General features: G+C 27.9%; 1 protein-coding gene across 2 annotated transcripts; it reads left to right on the forward strand.

Moving 5' to 3' along the window:
- Positions 1 to 1,770: 1,770 nt before the first annotated feature.
- Positions 1,771 to 19,343, forward strand: TPS1 (valencene synthase). 2 transcript variants are annotated; one of them, XM_052435628.1, is made up of 7 exons: positions 1,771 to 1,842; positions 16,362 to 16,632; positions 17,038 to 17,422; positions 17,514 to 17,732; positions 17,825 to 17,963; positions 18,452 to 18,700; positions 18,936 to 19,343. In XM_052435628.1, the coding sequence occupies exons 2-7, from the start codon at positions 16,422 to 16,424 to the stop codon at positions 19,227 to 19,229; spliced, it is 1,497 nt and encodes a 498-aa protein (XP_052291588.1). In that variant the 5' UTR covers positions 1,771 to 1,842; positions 16,362 to 16,421; the 3' UTR covers positions 19,230 to 19,343.
- Positions 19,344 to 19,732: the final 389 nt, after the last annotated feature.

The raw sequence follows: 19,732 nt of genomic DNA on the forward strand, positions 1-19,732 counted from the left end.
AAGAAAAACGTGACACACTTGACATCCAAACATGTATTCATGATTTTAGCTAAATTAAAATTCATTCAACCTTTATAAGATGTGATTATGGTCATGTCTGGGATTGAAGTACCGTAACTTTTAAACTACAACTATTATAGAAAAAAAATTATAATTATAAAATAAAATTTAATATTATATAGTAAACATAATTTTAAATAATAATTTTGATAAAATTAGTAAAGATATAATAAATTTTTCATCATAATTCATAAAAGTGTAAAATTTAATCAACTTATTTGTTAAGTTACAACGGCTAATGTTTATCAAACACTTTAATATTGTAACATTTAAATTATAACTGTCCAATCTCAATTTTAAACAGGTCCTATGTAGGTTAGTCCTTTAACTTTCTACTTACACTTTCAATCAAAAGCTACCCAATTGCGGTTGGGGAAAAAAAATTCCTATAATAATTGCCATAAATTCAAGCTATTCATTTTCCTTTAAATCATTTAAAGCACTTAAACAAATCAACATCTTGTTCCTCTCCACATAAAATATAATAGCTGTGTTTGTTCTTGGTACTTATGCTTTTCTTTTTTTTTTGAGTTGTTGCCTTGTTGGTTTTATTTTAACTCCATGCTTATCAAACAAATCAACACCTTTCTCCTCTCCTCACTAAAATAATACTTTTAGTAATAGTAACGGACAAGCTATCATTAATCGTTATATCATGAGCACTACTATTAAAATAAAATAAAATGTTACGAAAAACAACGTTAACCCATCTGGTTTTTGCACTTAATTGCTAAGATAATACCTCCGATCAGATGTATACGCTAATTTTGTATACATTTATTCTCTTTATCATTTTTTTATCACTGTACATCATCATTTTTAACTCTTTTTGTCTATTTTTATTTTTACTCACTTATTATTTTATGTCACATCACTTTTTTTTCCTAAAATATAATAAGAAAATTTGCATAAAAATTTTGTACTCTTCGCCAAATGCCAAACGATTTACAGGGAAGAACTGGGGAAAAGAAGTGCAATTAAAATTTAATTGGGATTTAGAAAATTTATAACTTATTAAAATGTGAAATTTATTCTTATTTATAACTTATCTAAATTGGGATCAAAATTTTCTATAATTACATGGGATATATTCCTATATAGAGTATAGAACATCATTATATAGAAATTTCACTGCATTCCAACAATCAAGCTTCTCTCTGAATCATGTTCATTTTTTTCTTTTTTCTTCATTTTTCTTTTCAAATAATATTATAAAGATACATGGGTAAATTGGAAAATTATGTGGGTATAGAAAGCAAATTTTTATTTTTAAATTTTGATCAAGCGTTTATTAAGTAAATTTGTTTAGAGAGCAATTTAGTGGTTTCAAATAACCTCACTAGAAAAAAGTAAACATCAATTACTAATATTCGTATTATAAAAGATAATTAAAAAATAAATGTAGAATAATAGAAATTATACCTTAGCCACTTTATCATCTATTATGTAGAATAAAAGGCTTAAAACCATCATATAGAAGAGTTTTTATTAGAATATTACTATTTTAAATTAATTATTTGATTTGAGCCTTTATTAAAGTATTATTTTATTGTGTTTTAGATTACACGTTGAACCCTAACTCTAAGTAGAACCAAGAGCTTAAACATAATAGGGTTAAGTTAGCAGTAGTAGAAATTCAATTTGTATTCCATAAATATGTCCAAAATTCTCTTAGGTTTGCCTGAAACATGGATATCATCTGAAGAAACTTTTCGTCATACTACAGATTTCCATCCTAGTTTATGATGAAACCATTTCCTCACAGGTGCTTTTGGTTTCAAGGTAATGAACCTAAACATCCTATTATTCGATTTGTTAAGTTGCATGTAACTTGTCTGATGTAGGACGTTATTTTAGGTATTATAGAATTCTAGAATTTTATTATTTTAGAGCTTTCTATTTTAATTCGAGTCTATTATGGTATGTGATTTAATATTTTATTTCCATTATGATTGTAATTTACTTTTCCTTTTTAAGTTAACTTAAGGAAGTGGGTTTCCTCTATTATAAATAGAGAGGTCTTGTTATTTTTTTCATAATTTCAAATTTAATTATTCAATAAAAACCTTTTTTTTATAATTCTTGTCGAATCGTTTGGATTATAACGTCATCTATTATCTGTCAAAATCTCTTTTATAGAGTCGTTTGGATTAGAGCATCATCTAATCTCGCATTGCGCGTTATTAGAATGAAATCTAATTATGCTTCTATTAGAGCGTACGCTAATCGCATTGACTTGGTCCAGTACTAGAACGATATCTACAATTGATGGAGTGGCGTAGCAGAAGCAGAATTGGGTAAGAAAACACTAGATATCGTTGGGTGTGGCCGTGATTTGGAGTGAAGATGGTCAGAGGGGGTGGTTTTAAAAGAATTCGGGCTATACTGAAAATTGAATAAAATTACCTGGTGAAATGGTAATTATGCAAAAGTTTAGGTTTCCGGTAACGGTTGTCGGAAATTGGTCGAGGATAAGTAGATCTGGAAGATTTGATGTCGGTGAGCGCAATGGTGGTGGTGATTTGGCTCAAATCGTGTCGGATTAACTGGAAAAGTGAATTGAAGTGGCGGCAGTTGATGGTTGTTCATGGCGGTTTATGGCCAACGTTCAGGGGCAAAGGTCGGTCGGGTTTTAGTCGGCAGAGGATAGGGATGCTTTTGGTGGTGGTGTCGATGATGAGGCAACAAGATCTGTGGTGGCGCGTGTGTGCAGCCGCGAGTTTTGGGTGATTTTCACGGTGATTACAGGCTGCGGTTGAGGACGACAATGGTTACAGCTTCGTCGGCAGTGGCTAACGAGGTTGGTGGGTGTGTTGGCCGACGGTTAACAACCGGTGGAGAGGTGGGCGCGGTGGTTGCGTGGCGGCGGCTAGGGTTTTCAATTTTTAGATTTTTTTTTTATAAACACTGATGATTTAGGGGAAATTTTTAGTCTACTCCCAAATAAATTGATATTTTACACCGCGTATTCAATAAAATTGACTCATTGCACTGTACTCACAATTTAGTTATATACTCAATTAAGTTTAACGGTGCAGAATTAAAATTAGACGTTCAAGCCTTAAATCAATATTAGTGGAAACTCTTTTTATTTTTGCCTCCTCTTTTTTTTTTTTCTAAAATTTACAAAAGGAGGAGAGGATAGACCGATAGAGGTATGGTGTTGCTGTGGTTTGTTATTATTATTATTTTTATGCCTTTTAAGAATTACACGCATGCTTGGTAGGTGTCTCTCATATGCACCTTCACCCCCATTATTCAATCACAATGCTAAAACATATATATGCATGTTTGCGATGCGTGACTCACAATGCAACATGCATGCTTGCAATGCGTGACTCACAACTTTGTTCTATGGATAAGTGGCAATGCCACAAGTATCATGGTGAGGGTAACACTCGATCGGCAACTTGATTATCTATAAATACCATATCAAACTAGAAGCAAGATCTCGCAAGAACTCAACCATTTAATTACTTTTTATTACACTAAAGAGAGAGTTATTTTATGTATGGAAGATAATGGAGACCGCACAAGGAAAAGCAGGAATTTTTGGTTATATAAGTTGAGTTGAGTATGATGTTTATTTCTTATATTAATATATATTATTTATGAAATAATTAATTATTTTCATAAGAAATTTTTAGGTAAAAACGAATGTTCAAAACTGCCTATAATTATGGTTGAGGCTTTTATTTAGTCCTGGGTAATGGATAATTTTGTTGATATAGTAAATAATAATCTCAATCTTCTTGTAGTTTTTTAACATGGGAGAAATCCTAACAGGATAGGTTAAATGGATGAATATGAATGACGTAACATTATGATTAAAAGTTTATGCTTTGAAAAAAAAGTGATGTTGTCGCACTTAAAAATATCGTTTAATATCTCTTTGTAGGTAACATAGAAGGCTGCGGATTTTATAAGTGTAATGCTACTCATTTATGTTATCTTTAATTAAATAAAAATGATGTACACTATCCTATCCTTTGTTAGTTGTGTGAGTGTTAATCCGTTTAAATAAAACTAAAAAGCTCTCTTAATACATACAAGACATTTTTTTTTGTACGTTATTTTTTTAATATGAATAAATAAAAATGTTGTGCGCCAATTTATTGATAGGCCACCCACTTCACTGTCAATGCGTATTTTTAACTTTTGCTTTTTTTTTTTTTTTTTACTCTTTCTTTCGCTGTAAGATTTCAAACCAACTCGAATATCTGCGGAATAAAATTAAGCATTATCTTTGGAATAAAATTAAGATATTGTCCTTTTGCTCATTTACTATGTTCAAATTAGATAAAATATATTTTACTAATGTTATATAGTACTGATCTAATCCATAATACGATATTTAGATATCTTATTAAAGGAGGACAAAGCAAAAATTAATATTATATCAAAGAAAATCAGAGATGAACAAAATGCCTAATAGCTAGAAATTATAAATGTATAACTATTGAATGTTACACGAAGTTAAAGACTTGGTTTGTGTTTGGAAGCTGAGAAAATGAGAAGAACATACAGAGAAAATTGAACTGATTTTTGTGAATAAAACTGAATCTTAGTCCTTAGAACGTACTTCGAGCCCCACTAGGCTTTTGGAATAAAAATAATAACCCAATTAAATTACATATTAACCATCTTAGATGATAACTTATGACGCGTATGGTAGAGTTGAAGAATTCAGCCTCTTTACTGAAGCAGCTCAAAGGTTAATTCCTTGCGTATAACGAATTAATTTTGAATTTCAGAATTTATTTTTGCTGCTATTTATTATAAAATGGTTATTAATTTGATTTTCAGATGAAATATTGATTCCGTAGGTATGCTTCTAGGGTAGAAATTGATTTACAGGACACTCTTAGATGCTTTTAATGAAATTGAGGAAAATATGGCCAAGCAAGGAAGATCACACTGCATAATTATGCAAAAGATGTGGTACACATCATATCTAACTTTTTATTTTTATTTTTTAAATTACTAATATGTATATTGTACACAATTACGAGACGCATATTTGTTCCACGCACAAAATGTAATTACATAAGATATTTACAGGCAAATTAAAGTGGGTTGGTGAAATTTCTACCCACAAATTCTGTAACTCCAACTTCTAAAAGATAATGATAAAAAGTTCACATTATTTTTAAAAATTTTAAATAAAGAAAAAATTTAAAGAATCAATCAATTAAATCTATCTTAATTTGGTTTATTTGACATCTTAATTTATTTTTTTTGTGATTTAGATTTTTTTATTATATTTGACTACTAAGATTGTTTTAACCTAAATTTAAATTGATTATTTTACCCTTAAAACGTAAAAATACCAAAAATTTACTTTAATTCCAACATTCTTTTTATTTTATACAAAATTAATTGTTTTTAAATGGCCAATTTTACTTTATTATATGAATGCTACCTTTTAATTAAACTAGCATAATGTCTTTATGAGACAATACTCATGTAAAGTATCAAACTCTCAAATTTATGTTATTCACATGCAAAATATCAAAAAAAATTTATATTTCATTTAAAAAGTTTGGTTGTATTTGGCACACAAAATTATATTAGACTAAATATTATGATCGGACTAAGTTAGATTAGATTAAATTAAGTTGAATTATACAATATTGTCATGCACTTGGTACAATATCGGATTGGACAATGTTAAATTATATTTAAATAAAAAATTATTTATGAATATTTAGAGTAATTATTAAAATTAGTTTAAAGTTAATTATTAAGAACATTAGATATATTATAAATTAGTTATTGGGTAGTCATAATTGTAATAAACAAATATAAATTAGTAAAACTATTTAATTATATAATTAATTTTTTATCGATATATTTTATTTTACCAAAAGTTAGCAAATAATATATATATAATCAATTAATTGCTGGCATTATTAATTTTCATGATTATTTTTATATTATGTTAGTGATTATTAAATTTAATACAATCAATTACTGTAATAAATTACTAAATAGTTAATTTTATTGAAGTAAAATTACCAATTTAATTAGACTATAAAAAATATAAAACAAAATTCAAGTAAATCGTGAATAAAATAATTAATTGGTTAATTAAATTTTGAAGTAACAAATAAAAAATAATTTTATATATGAAAGAAATATTATAAATGGATAATTTTTTTATTATTCTAATCCCCTTTAAACTCACTTATAAATTGGGATTGCTAATCTCATGATTTAAGGATTAAAGTTGAATTAGTCCCCTCTCTAATCCAATCAAAGGGAAGTTGCCAAACAGGGGATAAATATTTAATCCCAAAGTTAGTTTAATCTCACTCTTAGTCCTAGCTCCCAAGCATAGCCTTAGATTATAAGTCATAAAATTAAGTATTAAAGTATGGGATACAAGAAAACATATTTCTTCAAGCAATTGGGTCATTTTATGTCATAAAGTAAAATAATTAAATAAATCTTATATTAAAGCAACTTTAATAGTAAAAAAACTAAATAAGAAAAAAATATAAGAATGATTATTTTGATTAATTACATAAATATTTTTGTTGATTTGTATTTATTAGAAATAATGTAAATTTATTGTAAATATCTTTTAGATGTGGGGTAAGTTTATACAAATAATGAGGTGAAATATCCTTACCCATTAAAGTTTCGCAGTTTAGAAAATACTTCATTCACCACCACTAAATTTTGCTAAAATTTTAGCACATACCTTCGTGAATTATAATTACAAATGTAAGGACTAATTAGATAACTAGCTTAAACCCTTGGGACTAAAGGAATATTTATTCTTGTCTGTTAGGTTACATAAAACTCATCAAAAGTGTCATTTATAATGGAGGTTGTTGCCTTCTTTATTTTATCATTTGCATGTATAATTTTATTAATTTTTAATAGTTTGGATGGAGATGAGAAATCTCATGGTTAATCTCATAAATTATTGGCTTTTAAAAATTAATTAGATCAAATTAATATACCACAATAATTACATTAAAATGTAAAAAAAAATTCTTATTATTGTTTTTAGGGAAAAAGATAAACACACCCCCAACGTTTAGATAAAGGGACAAAACCCCCTAATATTTCAAAAAAGACATTTACACCCCCATTCATTATAATTTTAATATGTAATTACCATTATACCCTTCTAGCATATAAAAGAAAAATTGTTAGATTATCCAATTTGTCCATATATTGTTAATAAAATTATAAATATACCCTCATTGTCACATTCCTCTATTTAAAATTTTATCAATAACCAATTTTCAAAAAATACATCTACACACCTAAAAAAATTGTAAATAAATTATAATTTTAAAAATAAAATTGGTTATTAATAACCAATTTTATTTAAACTTTAAACTTGTATATTTAATAATTCTCCACATGTCAATCAGTTAAACTTGTACATTTATAACCAATTTTCTATGTTATTTATTATGGTATTATGGTATTAATAACCAATTTTATTTTTAAAATTATAATTTTTTTACAATTTTTTTAGGTGTGTAGATGTATTTTTTGAAAATTGGTTATTGATAAAAATTTAAATAAAGGAATGGGGCTGAGGGTATATTTATAATTTTATTAACAATATATGGGTAAATTGGATAATCTAATATTTTTTTTATGTGCAAGAAGGGTATAATGGTAATTACATATTAAAATTATAATAAATGGGGTGTAAATGTCTTTTTTGAAACATTATGAGATTTTTATCCCCTTACCTAAACGTTGGGGTGTGTTTGTCTTTTTCCCTTGTTTTTATAATGGCTAAGGTTGAGTTTGGTTTTCCTTCTAGAATAAAAAAAGCAATTGGAGCAGTATATGCCTTTTGCCCTAATTAACAAGCTGTGCTTGCATATTGGCCACAACAACTTCCCTCCTTGGAATGGGTGATTTTGCAACTAAAGAGGTTTCTGAATGGATCTCTGATAACCCTAAGGTTGTAAAAGCAGCATCAGTTATCTGCAGACTCATGGATGACCTAGTCATGAGTTATACAAAATAAAAAAATTACTTTACCAATTACTAATTAAATTAAGTCAAAATGGCACTACATCCCCTTATAGATTTTTTCACTACTTATGTGACCCCGTATTTTTTTATAGAAAAATTACCAAAACTCTCCTATATGTGTTATTATACTTTTAAAAAAATCTGCGCCCCAAAAAAATGAAGAGATTTTGTCTAACATAATTTTGAAAAAAAATTATCAAACACTAAAATTACTTTAAAATTTTTAAAAACTATTTATGAATCTCGTAGAAGCAATCCCAAATAGATACTAATTATTAGCACATATGTGCATATATATATATATAGTTTGAGCAAAAGAATGGACATGTTGCATTGGCAATTGAATGTTACACGAAGCAGCATGGTGTCTTTGAGGAAGAGGCAACTAAAATGTTTGAAGAAGATGTTGCAAATGCATGGAAAGATATTAACCAGGAGTTGATCATGAAGCCAACCGTCGTTACCCGGCCGCTGCTTGAGATGATTCTTAATCTTGCTCGTGCAATTGATTTTATTAACAAAGACGATGACAATTATACACATTGTTACTTAGGTTCTGTTTTGGATTGAGGTGTTATAATTTTGAAACTGCGACTGCTGTGGAGAAAAAAACTATAGCTATGAAACAAAAGTTAATGGAATGTAGTAAATAGAGTTTTTAAATAATAATTTTGACAAAATTATTAAAGATATAATATATTTTCCATCATAAAAGTAAAAAATATATTAAAATAACTTTTAAATTACAACAGTTAGTTTGAACTAATGTTTGATAAACACTTTAGTGCTGTATCTTTTAATATACAACTGTTCAATCTCAATTCCAAACAGGGACTTAATTAAAGACCAAATTACTTCCTTGCTTGGAGATCATGTTCTACTTAGAGGACTAGTTATGTTAATCATATTTTAAATTCCTTGGTTTGTGTTTGAAGGAATTATACTGCACTGCATTGGACTATACTAAATATTTTATTTCTTTATTATTATTTAAAGATGTTGCCTTTGAAAAAAAAAACCTCCAATATATGGTTATTGGGGGACTCGAACGCTCTACCTTAAGTTAAAGTTAGGAAGTATAGTCCAACCTAACTAAGGGATTATTCACAAGATAAGCGAGAGTAAAAAGTGCAATTAATATATATTGAGTAATCTTTCAATCAAGCATATACTTGATTGTAATAAAATTAAGACCAGGTTTAAGAAATATAGATTTCAACCTATTAGAAGATAAAATATATTATATTAAAGTTCTTTAAAGTACATTTTATAAAATGAAAAAAAAGAACCGTAACATTATAAATCATCATAAAAATTCAATCTTTGTTTTTTCTCTTTTTAGGGTTCTGTTTGCGTGCTTTATTTCGTTTTATTCTAAAACTAATATGTTTTTACACTATAATTATGTAATAACTATTTCGTTTGTTAAAAGATATAAAAGCACAAGAATTTTCACTCGATGGCTAAAGTTAAGTTGGTTTTTTATGATAAATAATGTTAAATTGTTAACCAAACTTAATTGATATTTTACATGACAACAATTCAATTTCATAGCAACGTGTGGATTATGTTGGTTAAAAATCATTTTGTAGTGAAAATCATTGGATAACTATTCTCATACAACATATAGAATCATTATAATCTAAAAACTATATTTTTACTTTTTCGTAGTAGTAATTTAGACTCCCAAATTACGAACTAATCAACAACAATTATCTGAGTCACGATCCACCATCTCCAAGCTTTTAGGTCATAATCTTCTAAGTTATAACTCAAATTTGATCTGAACTTGATGTGTGAATACCTTTATCACTACTCAAAGCGCAACTAGAAATAGAAAACTATTCACCCAAAATTAGAGAAAAAAAATTTCTTTCTCTATTTTGTATATTATGACTTCTCTATTCTTTTGTGAAAAGTAAGTCTTTTATATCTTTTTGTTGGATACCATAGGTTGTTTATTTTATTTCTTTTTAATTTTATTAAATAAAAAAATATTTGATTTAAATTAAAAGATAAAATAACGCCAAAAGTGGATCACTTGTGCTTGATATGGAGCCCATCTTGTAAAATAACACTAAGTCCTTTATATACAAGCATATTAAGGAGCCTCCGACCAAATAATATATTTAGGTTTTGACTCAAATAACTATTTATCTTAGTTTAGTAATTGTGCAATCAATTAAGTGAGCTAACTCAGATAACATATGGACATATACAATATTGATTATAATAATTATGCCTGCAATTAAACAAGCTCGATTATTTAATTTCAAATTTACTCCACTGAAAGATTAATTATATAAGACAATATTCTTGAATAATAATTCGACCCATGCCACATTAATTTTTTTATTGAACAATCATTTATACCACATCATTAATTAAATGAATATCTTAATTATCCGATCAATTTAATTATATTTTGTTCCTTAATATTTATTATTTTTTTTAATGATCGTTTTTAACTTACGAATTATGGTGACACACTTTGACCAGAAAAAATATCAAGAAATGTATTATACAAATTCTATATTGTTAATCTATAATTTTACTATTTATAATTGTTCCCACCAAGATACTGGATTATCTTGACTACGAATATATGTCGCTCCCGCTATTAACTCAAATGAAATAATGATCATAATCACGAAAGTAAGATTCACTCAAGATTAATATTGTAATAAAATCAATGCCTATGAAATTTAATAAGTGTGACAATTTTTTAACGTTAATTATGTTACTTAAATCTCATATTTAATCAGTTCAATATAGCCAAAGTATATCAATAAATTTTTATATAATTAAGATAAATTATTCAATGAATTCATCTATTTTTTTAAAAGCACATAATCGGTGTTCCCTTTACATTTTTTTGACAATAGGGGTGACATTACAAAATCCATTAATAGTATTTGAATGCATATGGCTCAATTAAATGAGATGAGTCATGAGACAGGATAAATTAAATTGAAATTGATAACTTTTCTTATAAATGCCTCACCTTTTTTTTATTATTAAAACTGTCTTGACTTCATTTGAATGCCAAGTAGAATTGTTCTTGAATTATTTTTGGATTATGCTGTGAGAATGTTGCTATCGACCTACAACAGGTTAATTATTTCTGGGTGACAGATTTTTTTTCACAAATTTAAAAAATGTGATACATTTTTTAAAAATACTCCAGCAGATGATAGTCTATTAACTTTTCTGTTAATTTTAACGAGAACAGTAAATTAATTATAAAATAATATTTTTACCCCTAAAATTAATTATAAAATGACGTTTCTACCCCTATAATAGTTGCAAATTGACATTTCTATCCTCAAAATTGGTTACAAAATATATTTTTGCTCCTACTCAATTATTTTTTATTTTTTAAATAGAAAAAATTATAAAAAATTACATTTAAGTACAATTAATATGCTTTTTTGTGTTAAATCATACAATTTTTTTTAAAAAAAATTTCTTGTTGAATCAAACTTTGCTGTTAAAAAAATTTAGTTTGATTCAACAAGAAATGTTTTTAAAAAAAATTGCATGATTTAACAAAAAAAAGTCCGTTAATTACATTAGATGCAATTTTTTATAATTTTTTATTTAAAAAAAAAAGTGAGTAGGAGCAAAAATATACTTTGTAACTAATTTTAGGGATAGAAATATCATTTTATAATTAATTCTAGAGACAAAAATATCATTTTAGAATTAATTTACTGTTTCCATTAAATTAAACAAAAAAATTAATAAATTATCACATTCTCGAATATTTTCAAAAAATCTATTATCATCAAAAAATCTATCACCCGAAGATAATTAACCCGTCTACAACAGATAGACATAAATCAAAATCCAGCCAATCCAACCACATCTTTCAATTCACAACCTTCGAGCAGTATACAAATTAGTATCGCTATGTACGCTTGTCCTTATCTTCTTTTTGCGTCCAAAATACGCTTCATTAATTGGGCCACCCAATTTCACTTGGTGCTATACTGCAATCAATCACCCATTACCCTTATTTGATTTGGACTAATAATAAGCCTATTTCTTTTTCAAATTTTCAACACATGTATTAAATGATATGATAAGTCGTTCCCATCAGAAATTTTTTCCATTTTAATACTTAATGTCAAAGTGTCTCTCATCTAATTTTATTTTTAAAATATTTATTCACTTATTTATATAATAAAAATAAATAAATAATTTATTTTAAAAAAAACTCTTCAAATAAAAATAATTTTAATAAAATTATTTTCTCATCAGATTGAATTAGACCCTCTATTTTTCAATAATATAGTTATAATAATCGTGTCTCTTCAATAATAATTACATAAAAATAATGTAATATTATTTGAAGAATGAAAAGTCAGTTTTTAACATTAAGGAAAGAGAATGATAATCTAATTTGAAAAATCTAATTTAAAAAGTCTCTTGAAATTCTTATTGTTGACATGTCTGTTCAAATAAGATGTGAAATTAATCTCATTTAAAAAACTTTTTAAAGATAATTTTAATTGAAATAAATCAATGCCAGTGTAGATTTTGGGAAAGTTTTCCTCTAAGGAATGAGTGATTAGACTTATTAATTGATGAGATCAAAATACATTTTGTTATCAAGAGAGCAATATGTCTTATTCTAAACACTTGTATTGGTCATCCTTAACTGTGACTAATGAGGGATTTTTTTTCCCCCAATCTATGATATACCACATAAATTATATTAGAGTAGGTTCAAGTTCCAATCAAATATATATGTTTTGTGTGCGCACGCGTGTGTGAAAGTTAAAAAATTAAAATACTAAATAAATAAAAATTCATGATAATTAAGATGTTATAAAATTTTAAGTCCCAAAACAAAACCGTTGATCAATTCAAGTTCGATGGCTGGCCCGGATGGTTTTCTGGTCAGGTCAACATAATCCCACTATAACAATGTTAAATTATTTTGTTGCCCAAGCGAAAGTATAATATGTTGCAAGTCCGAACAAAACAACTTTATATAATTATGTTTTTTTTTTTTGGAACTGCTAAATAATCACCATACCTTATTAATTATGTTCAGAATTATCTTCGATATTATTGATGAACCTTACCCATTAGTTTAAATTTTGAGCCAACAATTTTGTTGTGCAGGATTAGAGGCAACGTCTCACCTTGATTCTCCCAATCAATTGTTTCATTTTTTTTATTATTATTATTTATTTTATTGTCTTTGGGATCATTTATGAGCTATTGTCTCAACTTCTCAAGTGTTAATTCATGATTTAGGTGCGGGAGCGTATTAATAAGATTTATCTTTAATACTCCTAGCGAGCACTTTCGAATTATCTTGTTTTAGGATATCTATGAGTTCATGTCTAAAGTATTCTTGTCTTAGTCTATATTTCAATTAAGGGACTCTTTTAAGCTCTTACTCTTTAACTTCAAGTTTTGAATCAAACGGTTTCTTTAACAAGTATCGACCTTTAATTTAATTACGTAAATTAATGTCCATTCTTTTATCCATTATAGAATACAGTCACCTAAAGTTTTATTATATTTAAAATTTTCATTCACAAAAAAAAAAAAAAATTGAATACATGTATATAACAAACAAAAAAAAGGATAAATAAAAAATAATAAAAGAATAATTTATATAATAGGAAACAAATTTATTTAATAGGGGCATTTATGAGATAAAATATTAAAATTCTATTAAGATGTTTTGTCATTTAAATAAAAGTCAGAATATTTAACTTTTTCCGTTCAAAACTAAACATCTTTTATTAGACATAAGTTATAAAAAATGAATAAATTAAAAATTGTAAATATATGAAAATAAATCAAATTCAGACTAAAGAAAAAAGAAAAAACAAACAACCCCTAAATGGATTGTTTAAACATTTTGTTTCTAAATATTATGTTTTATCAAACTCTTCTTGAATTCGAATTTCTTTCCAACTCAAACGTGTTTCTCAGCTTTTCTTATATTTATAACACCTGGGATTGTATCGAACTCTTAAACTGTTGTGAAATCCTGACAAAGACCTAAAGAAAACAAATTAGTTTCAGTCACGTCGTATTCTAATTTGAAAAAATAAACTTACTGGTTGTAATGGGAGCCAAATTGGATTACCGATTTAAGATGGAAATGAGATTTGGATTTGGATTATCCATGTATTCCAACAATCAAGCTTCTCTCTTTTTCGATCTAAAAGATACCATGTCAAGTTTTTTTCCCCTTTCTCTTCTTTTTTCTTTTCAAATAATGTTACAAAGAGATAGGGATAAATCGGGCATTTAGGGGAGTATATAAAGTAAAATTTTATTTTTAAACTTTAGTCATGGATTTATTAAGCAAATTAGTGTTGAGAGTAATTTAGTGGGTTCAAATAACCTCACTAAAAAAAAAAAAAGAGTAGTGCCATACATTCTAAATTTTTTATCCTAAAAAATATCCAAGTGATATAGCATACATCAATTGGATGATAAGATAATATAATTAATTTACCTGAATCTTATAAAAAAACTATCAACCACTTAATAAATAACAGATCATCTGGAATAAAAAATTTAAAATAGCTATGATTACTAAAAAAAATCAATCTCCATTATTTCATGATAAAATATAATAAAAAATAAATATAGAATTATTTTAATTATATCTGATCTCTCTCCATCATGTATTATAGAATAAAAGGTCAAAACCCGTGTATCTAAAATCTTCTTATGAAAGTACTAGAAATTGTACCTGACCCCATTCCATCACGTATTATAGATTAAAAACTCAAAACCATCATATCTAAAAAATATTTTGAAAATACTATACTTTTAAATTAATTAATTTGATTCGAATCGATATTTACAATATGATTTTGTTGTTATTTAGATTGGTTATTTTAAATTGAATAAAATTGGATCAAATTTTATTTCGTCCTTGGAAGATTGAGTTGAATAAAAAAAAATAAGAAAAATCAAATCAAATCCAATTAATTACGGACTGTTGGTTAAATAAATTAGATCAAATTAAATTCGGTTAGCTCTCCTATTTTGACTACTTAATTCTCAAGAAATTATAATCCTGTGAATAATTCATAAATTTCTTAATCACGAAATTTATTTTTGAATTCCGTTTTTGCTCACGACGTTCGATCTTCATTAAATTTTTGTTTTTAAGGCAACAAAATTACTAATGGTTTTATGCCTTCTCTTTTCTAATAATTTTTTTTTCTCTTTACAAGAGACATGCCAACTTTATCAAGATATCTTTTTTCTAACAAGTCAGCTCTTCTTGATAAGTTCAATAGTTCCCATGTATTACAGATTTGGATCCAATGCTGAGTTTAACTGTGCTAAATTTTTTATAGTCTTTTACCATACCTAAACGTATACATAGTTAAAATTTAATTAGTTTTATATTTTTGTCCAAATAACTACTAATTATATATTTCTAAAAAGTTAGCCAAAATCTCAGCACTAACTCCGAAACAATGTAATACATATGCCCAAGCCTATTTTTCATCCGCCTTACATGCCAAATATTGCAAGCAACAAAATTTCTCTTGTGCGTGTAAACTCTAAGAACACTTTCTTGAGTCCTAACTCTAAATAGAACCAAGAGCTTAAACATATAATCAAACTCTAATTAGAGACAAGCCATTTTGTTGCGATAAAACAGAGAACGAGTTACCTGAAAAATAATTATCCCAGTAAATACACTAGTTGTTGTCACTTGTCAATATGATGCAGATATGCACTAAAATCTTCCCTTTAAAACCATAAGTTATATATAGGCCAAAAAAAAAATTGACACAATTTTGAGAATCTCACAGAAAGCCAAAAATTGACCCATCACCGTGGTTTCCATGCATCCAAGCTTTTAAATGAATCGGAATTGATAATAAATTAAATTAAAAGGCTTTCAAGACAAGTTGCATGCGTCCGTCTTGATATAATCGAATTAGTATATATTAAAGGGTGCAGTAGTAGTAGAAATACAAACTATAATTCCACAGAAATATCAAAATTCTGCAGCACCCGTTTGTCTGACACAAAAATGTCGTCTGGGGAAACATTTCGTCATACTGCAGATTACCATCCTAGTTTATGGGGAAACCACTTCCTCAAAGGTGCTTCTGGTTTCAAGGTAAAGATGAACCCAAACATCCCATATATTACTCGATTTGTTAAGTCAGCATGTAACGTATCTTCAGGAGTTTGACCAAATGGTTTTAAAGCAGATTTTTTTTTTTAAATTGACCATTCATCAGATATTGTATGAATTTAACAAATTATTTTTTGTGCTTCAGACAGTTGATCATACTGCAACTCAAGAACGACACGAGGCACTGAAAGAAGAGGTGAGGAGAATGATAACAGATGCTGAAGATAAGCCTGTTCAGAAGTTACGCTTGATTGATGAAGTACAACGCCTAGGGGTGGCTTATCACTTTGAGAAAGAAATAGAAGATGCAATACAAAAATTATGTCCAAACTATATTGACAGTAATAGCCCTGATCTCCACACCGTTTCTCTTCATTTTCGATTGCTTAGGCCGCAAGGAATCAAGATTTCATGTGGTATGTAATCTCACTCAAGCTATTACAATTATGAGTAATGCGACAGTTACAAACACTTTTTATTGTATTTGTCCTCAGGGATTTGAACGAGTGATTTTCAAGTAATTTTTTTTAGCTAACCACTTGAGTTTGAATATTGAAAGCTAGGCCATGGCTAAAATATGAATTTAGATTTTACCCTCACCCTACTTTTTTTTTTATATATATATGAGAGTATTGATTGATTAATAAAAATAATAATGAAAATAAGTCGTGTGTCATGTGGTATTTTTATCTAACCAAAATTATGATGCGACTTCATGAGTTTGTAATTTGTGGATCTAACATTATTGCAATTACAAAATCATTGACTAATTATTAATCATGTAAGCCTTCAGTAATTTACTTTTTGAATGTGATAATCAGATGTGTTTGAGAAGTTCAAAGATGATGAGGGTAGATTCAAGTCATCGTTGATAAACGATGTTCAAGGGATGTTAAGTTTGTACGAGGCAGCATACATGGCAACTCGCGGAGAAGATATATTAGATGAAGCAATTGCTTTCACTACCACTCACCTGAAGTCATTGGTAGCTCAGGATCATGTAACCCCTAAGCTTGCAGAACAGATAAATCATGCTTTATACCGTCCTCTTCGTAAAACCCTACCAAGATTAGAGGCGAGGTATTTTATGTCCATGATCAATTCAACAAGTGATCATTTACACAATAAAACTCTGCTGAATTTTGCAAAGTTAGATTTTAACATATTGCTAGAGCTACACAAGGAGGAACTCAATGAATTAACAAAGTAAGTTCTTTCGATAGGGAGAAATTCTTTTATACCTCCGTCGTACATCCAATCAATAGAATCGTGACACATGTATATATTCTTATTTCAGGTGGTGGAAAGATTTAGACTTCACTACAAAACTACCTTATGCAAGAGACAGATTAGTAGAGTTATATTTTTGGGATTTAGGGACATACTTCGAGCCTCAATATGCATTTGGGAGAAAGATAATGACCCAATTAAATTACATATTATCCATCATAGATGATACTTATGATGCATATGGTACACTTGAAGAACTCAGCCTCTTTACTGAAGCAGTTCAAAGGTTAGTGCCTTGCGTATAGCTAATTAATTTTGAATTTCAGAATCAAATTTCTGTTGCTATTATTATAAAATGGTTATTAAATTGATTTTCAGATGGAATATTGAGGCCGTAGATATGCTTCCAGAATACATGAAATTGATTTACAGGACACTCTTAGACGCTTTTAATGAAATTGAGGAAGATATGGCCAAGCAAGGAAGATCACACTGCGTACGTTATGCAAAAGAGGCGGTATGTATCATTTTTTTTCTTTAATTACTGATATGCATATTGTACACAATTTTGGGAGGGATATCTGCTCCATCTATAAAATTACACAAAATATCTATGGGTAAATTTAAGTTTCACAAAATTTTAGAAAATATTTCATTCATCACCCCTGAAATTTTGCTAAAATTTTAACACATTTCTCCCTGAATTATTACAAATGTAAGAATTCATTGGATAATTAGCTTAAGCCCTTGGAGCTATTTGTTAGGTTACATAAAACTTATCAAAAGTGTGTTTTATAATGGAGGTTGTTTCCTTCTATTTGTTAAGTTTGTTTGGATGGAGATGAGAAATCTCACTCATCAACCATAAATCTTACTGAATTATTGGCTCTTAGAAATTAATTAGATCAAATTAATATATCACAACAGGTATATTAAAATTTAAAAAACTTATTTCTTATTATCGTTTTTATAACGGCTAAGGTTTAGCTGCGTTTTGCTTCTCAGAATCAAAAAGTAATTGGAGCATACTTTGTTCAAGCCAAATGGTTCAGTGAAGGTTACGTTCCAACAATTGAGGAGTATATGCCTCTTGCACTAACAAGTTGTGCTTACACATTGGTCATAACAACTTCCTTCCTTGGGATGGGTGATTTTGCAACTAAAGAGGTTTTTGAATGGATCTCCGATAACCCTAAGGTTGTAAAAGCCGCATCAGTTATCTGCAGACTCATGGATGACATGCAAGGTCATGAGGCATGCAAAATAAAAAATACATAACCCCGCACTTTTATAGAAAATTTATCAAAACCCTCCAATCTATGTTATTATATTTTTAAAAAAATCTGCGCACTGAAAAGTGGGGGGTGTGTGTATATATACATCAAAATTAACTTTTAATTTTTCGAATAATTACTATAATTACTTATAAATCTCGTAATACCAATCTAAACAGTCACCGATACTAAACCATATGTTATTATATATGTAGTTTGAGCAGAAGAGAGGACATGTTGCGTCAGCTATTGAATGTTACACGAAGCAGCATGGTGTCTCTAAGGAAGAGGCAATTAAAATGTTTGAAGAAGAAGTTGCAAATGCATGGAAAGATATTAACGAGGAGTTGATGATGAAGCCAACCGTCGCTGCCCGACCACTGCTCGGGACGATTCTTAATCTTGCTCGTGCAATTGATTTTATTTACAAAGAGGACGACGGCTATACGCATTCTTACCTAATTAAAGATCAAATTGCTTCTGTGCTAGGAGACCACGTTCCATTTTGACGACTAGTTCTATACTTCTATTAATAATATTTTCAGTTCCTTGGTTTGTGTTTGAAGGAAATACGGTGTACCGTATTGGTCTGTACTAATAAATATTTTATATTTTTATTGTTATTTAAAGATTTTCCCTTCGAATAAAAAAATAAACTCTAATATATATTTACTGCCAGACTCGAATTCTGCATCCCCACTCTATTCTTCATTTGCTTATTTTTGTAAGAGGTATAGATAAATGATTTCAGTAAATTAAAATTTAAAGACTTAAATAAAATCATTACGATAATATAAAGTATTTAAATTATTTTAAAAAATCTGCAAAAGGTTGAAACAATATTTTGAAATGATATCAAAACAAAAAAATATTTGAATAGAGCAGCACCTTAAGAGAGAAAAGAAAATATAACAATATTTTAGGGTTGAATAAGAATTATATTGTAGGGTTTTCTTTTAGTTATAACCTATGTATATTAGGTAAAAAAAAAATTTATTAACCAACACGACAA

This window comes from Citrus sinensis, chromosome 3 (genome assembly GCF_022201045.2).
Source record: "Citrus sinensis cultivar Valencia sweet orange chromosome 3, DVS_A1.0, whole genome shotgun sequence".
Classification (NCBI taxonomy): Eukaryota; Viridiplantae; Streptophyta; class Magnoliopsida; order Sapindales; family Rutaceae; genus Citrus; species Citrus sinensis.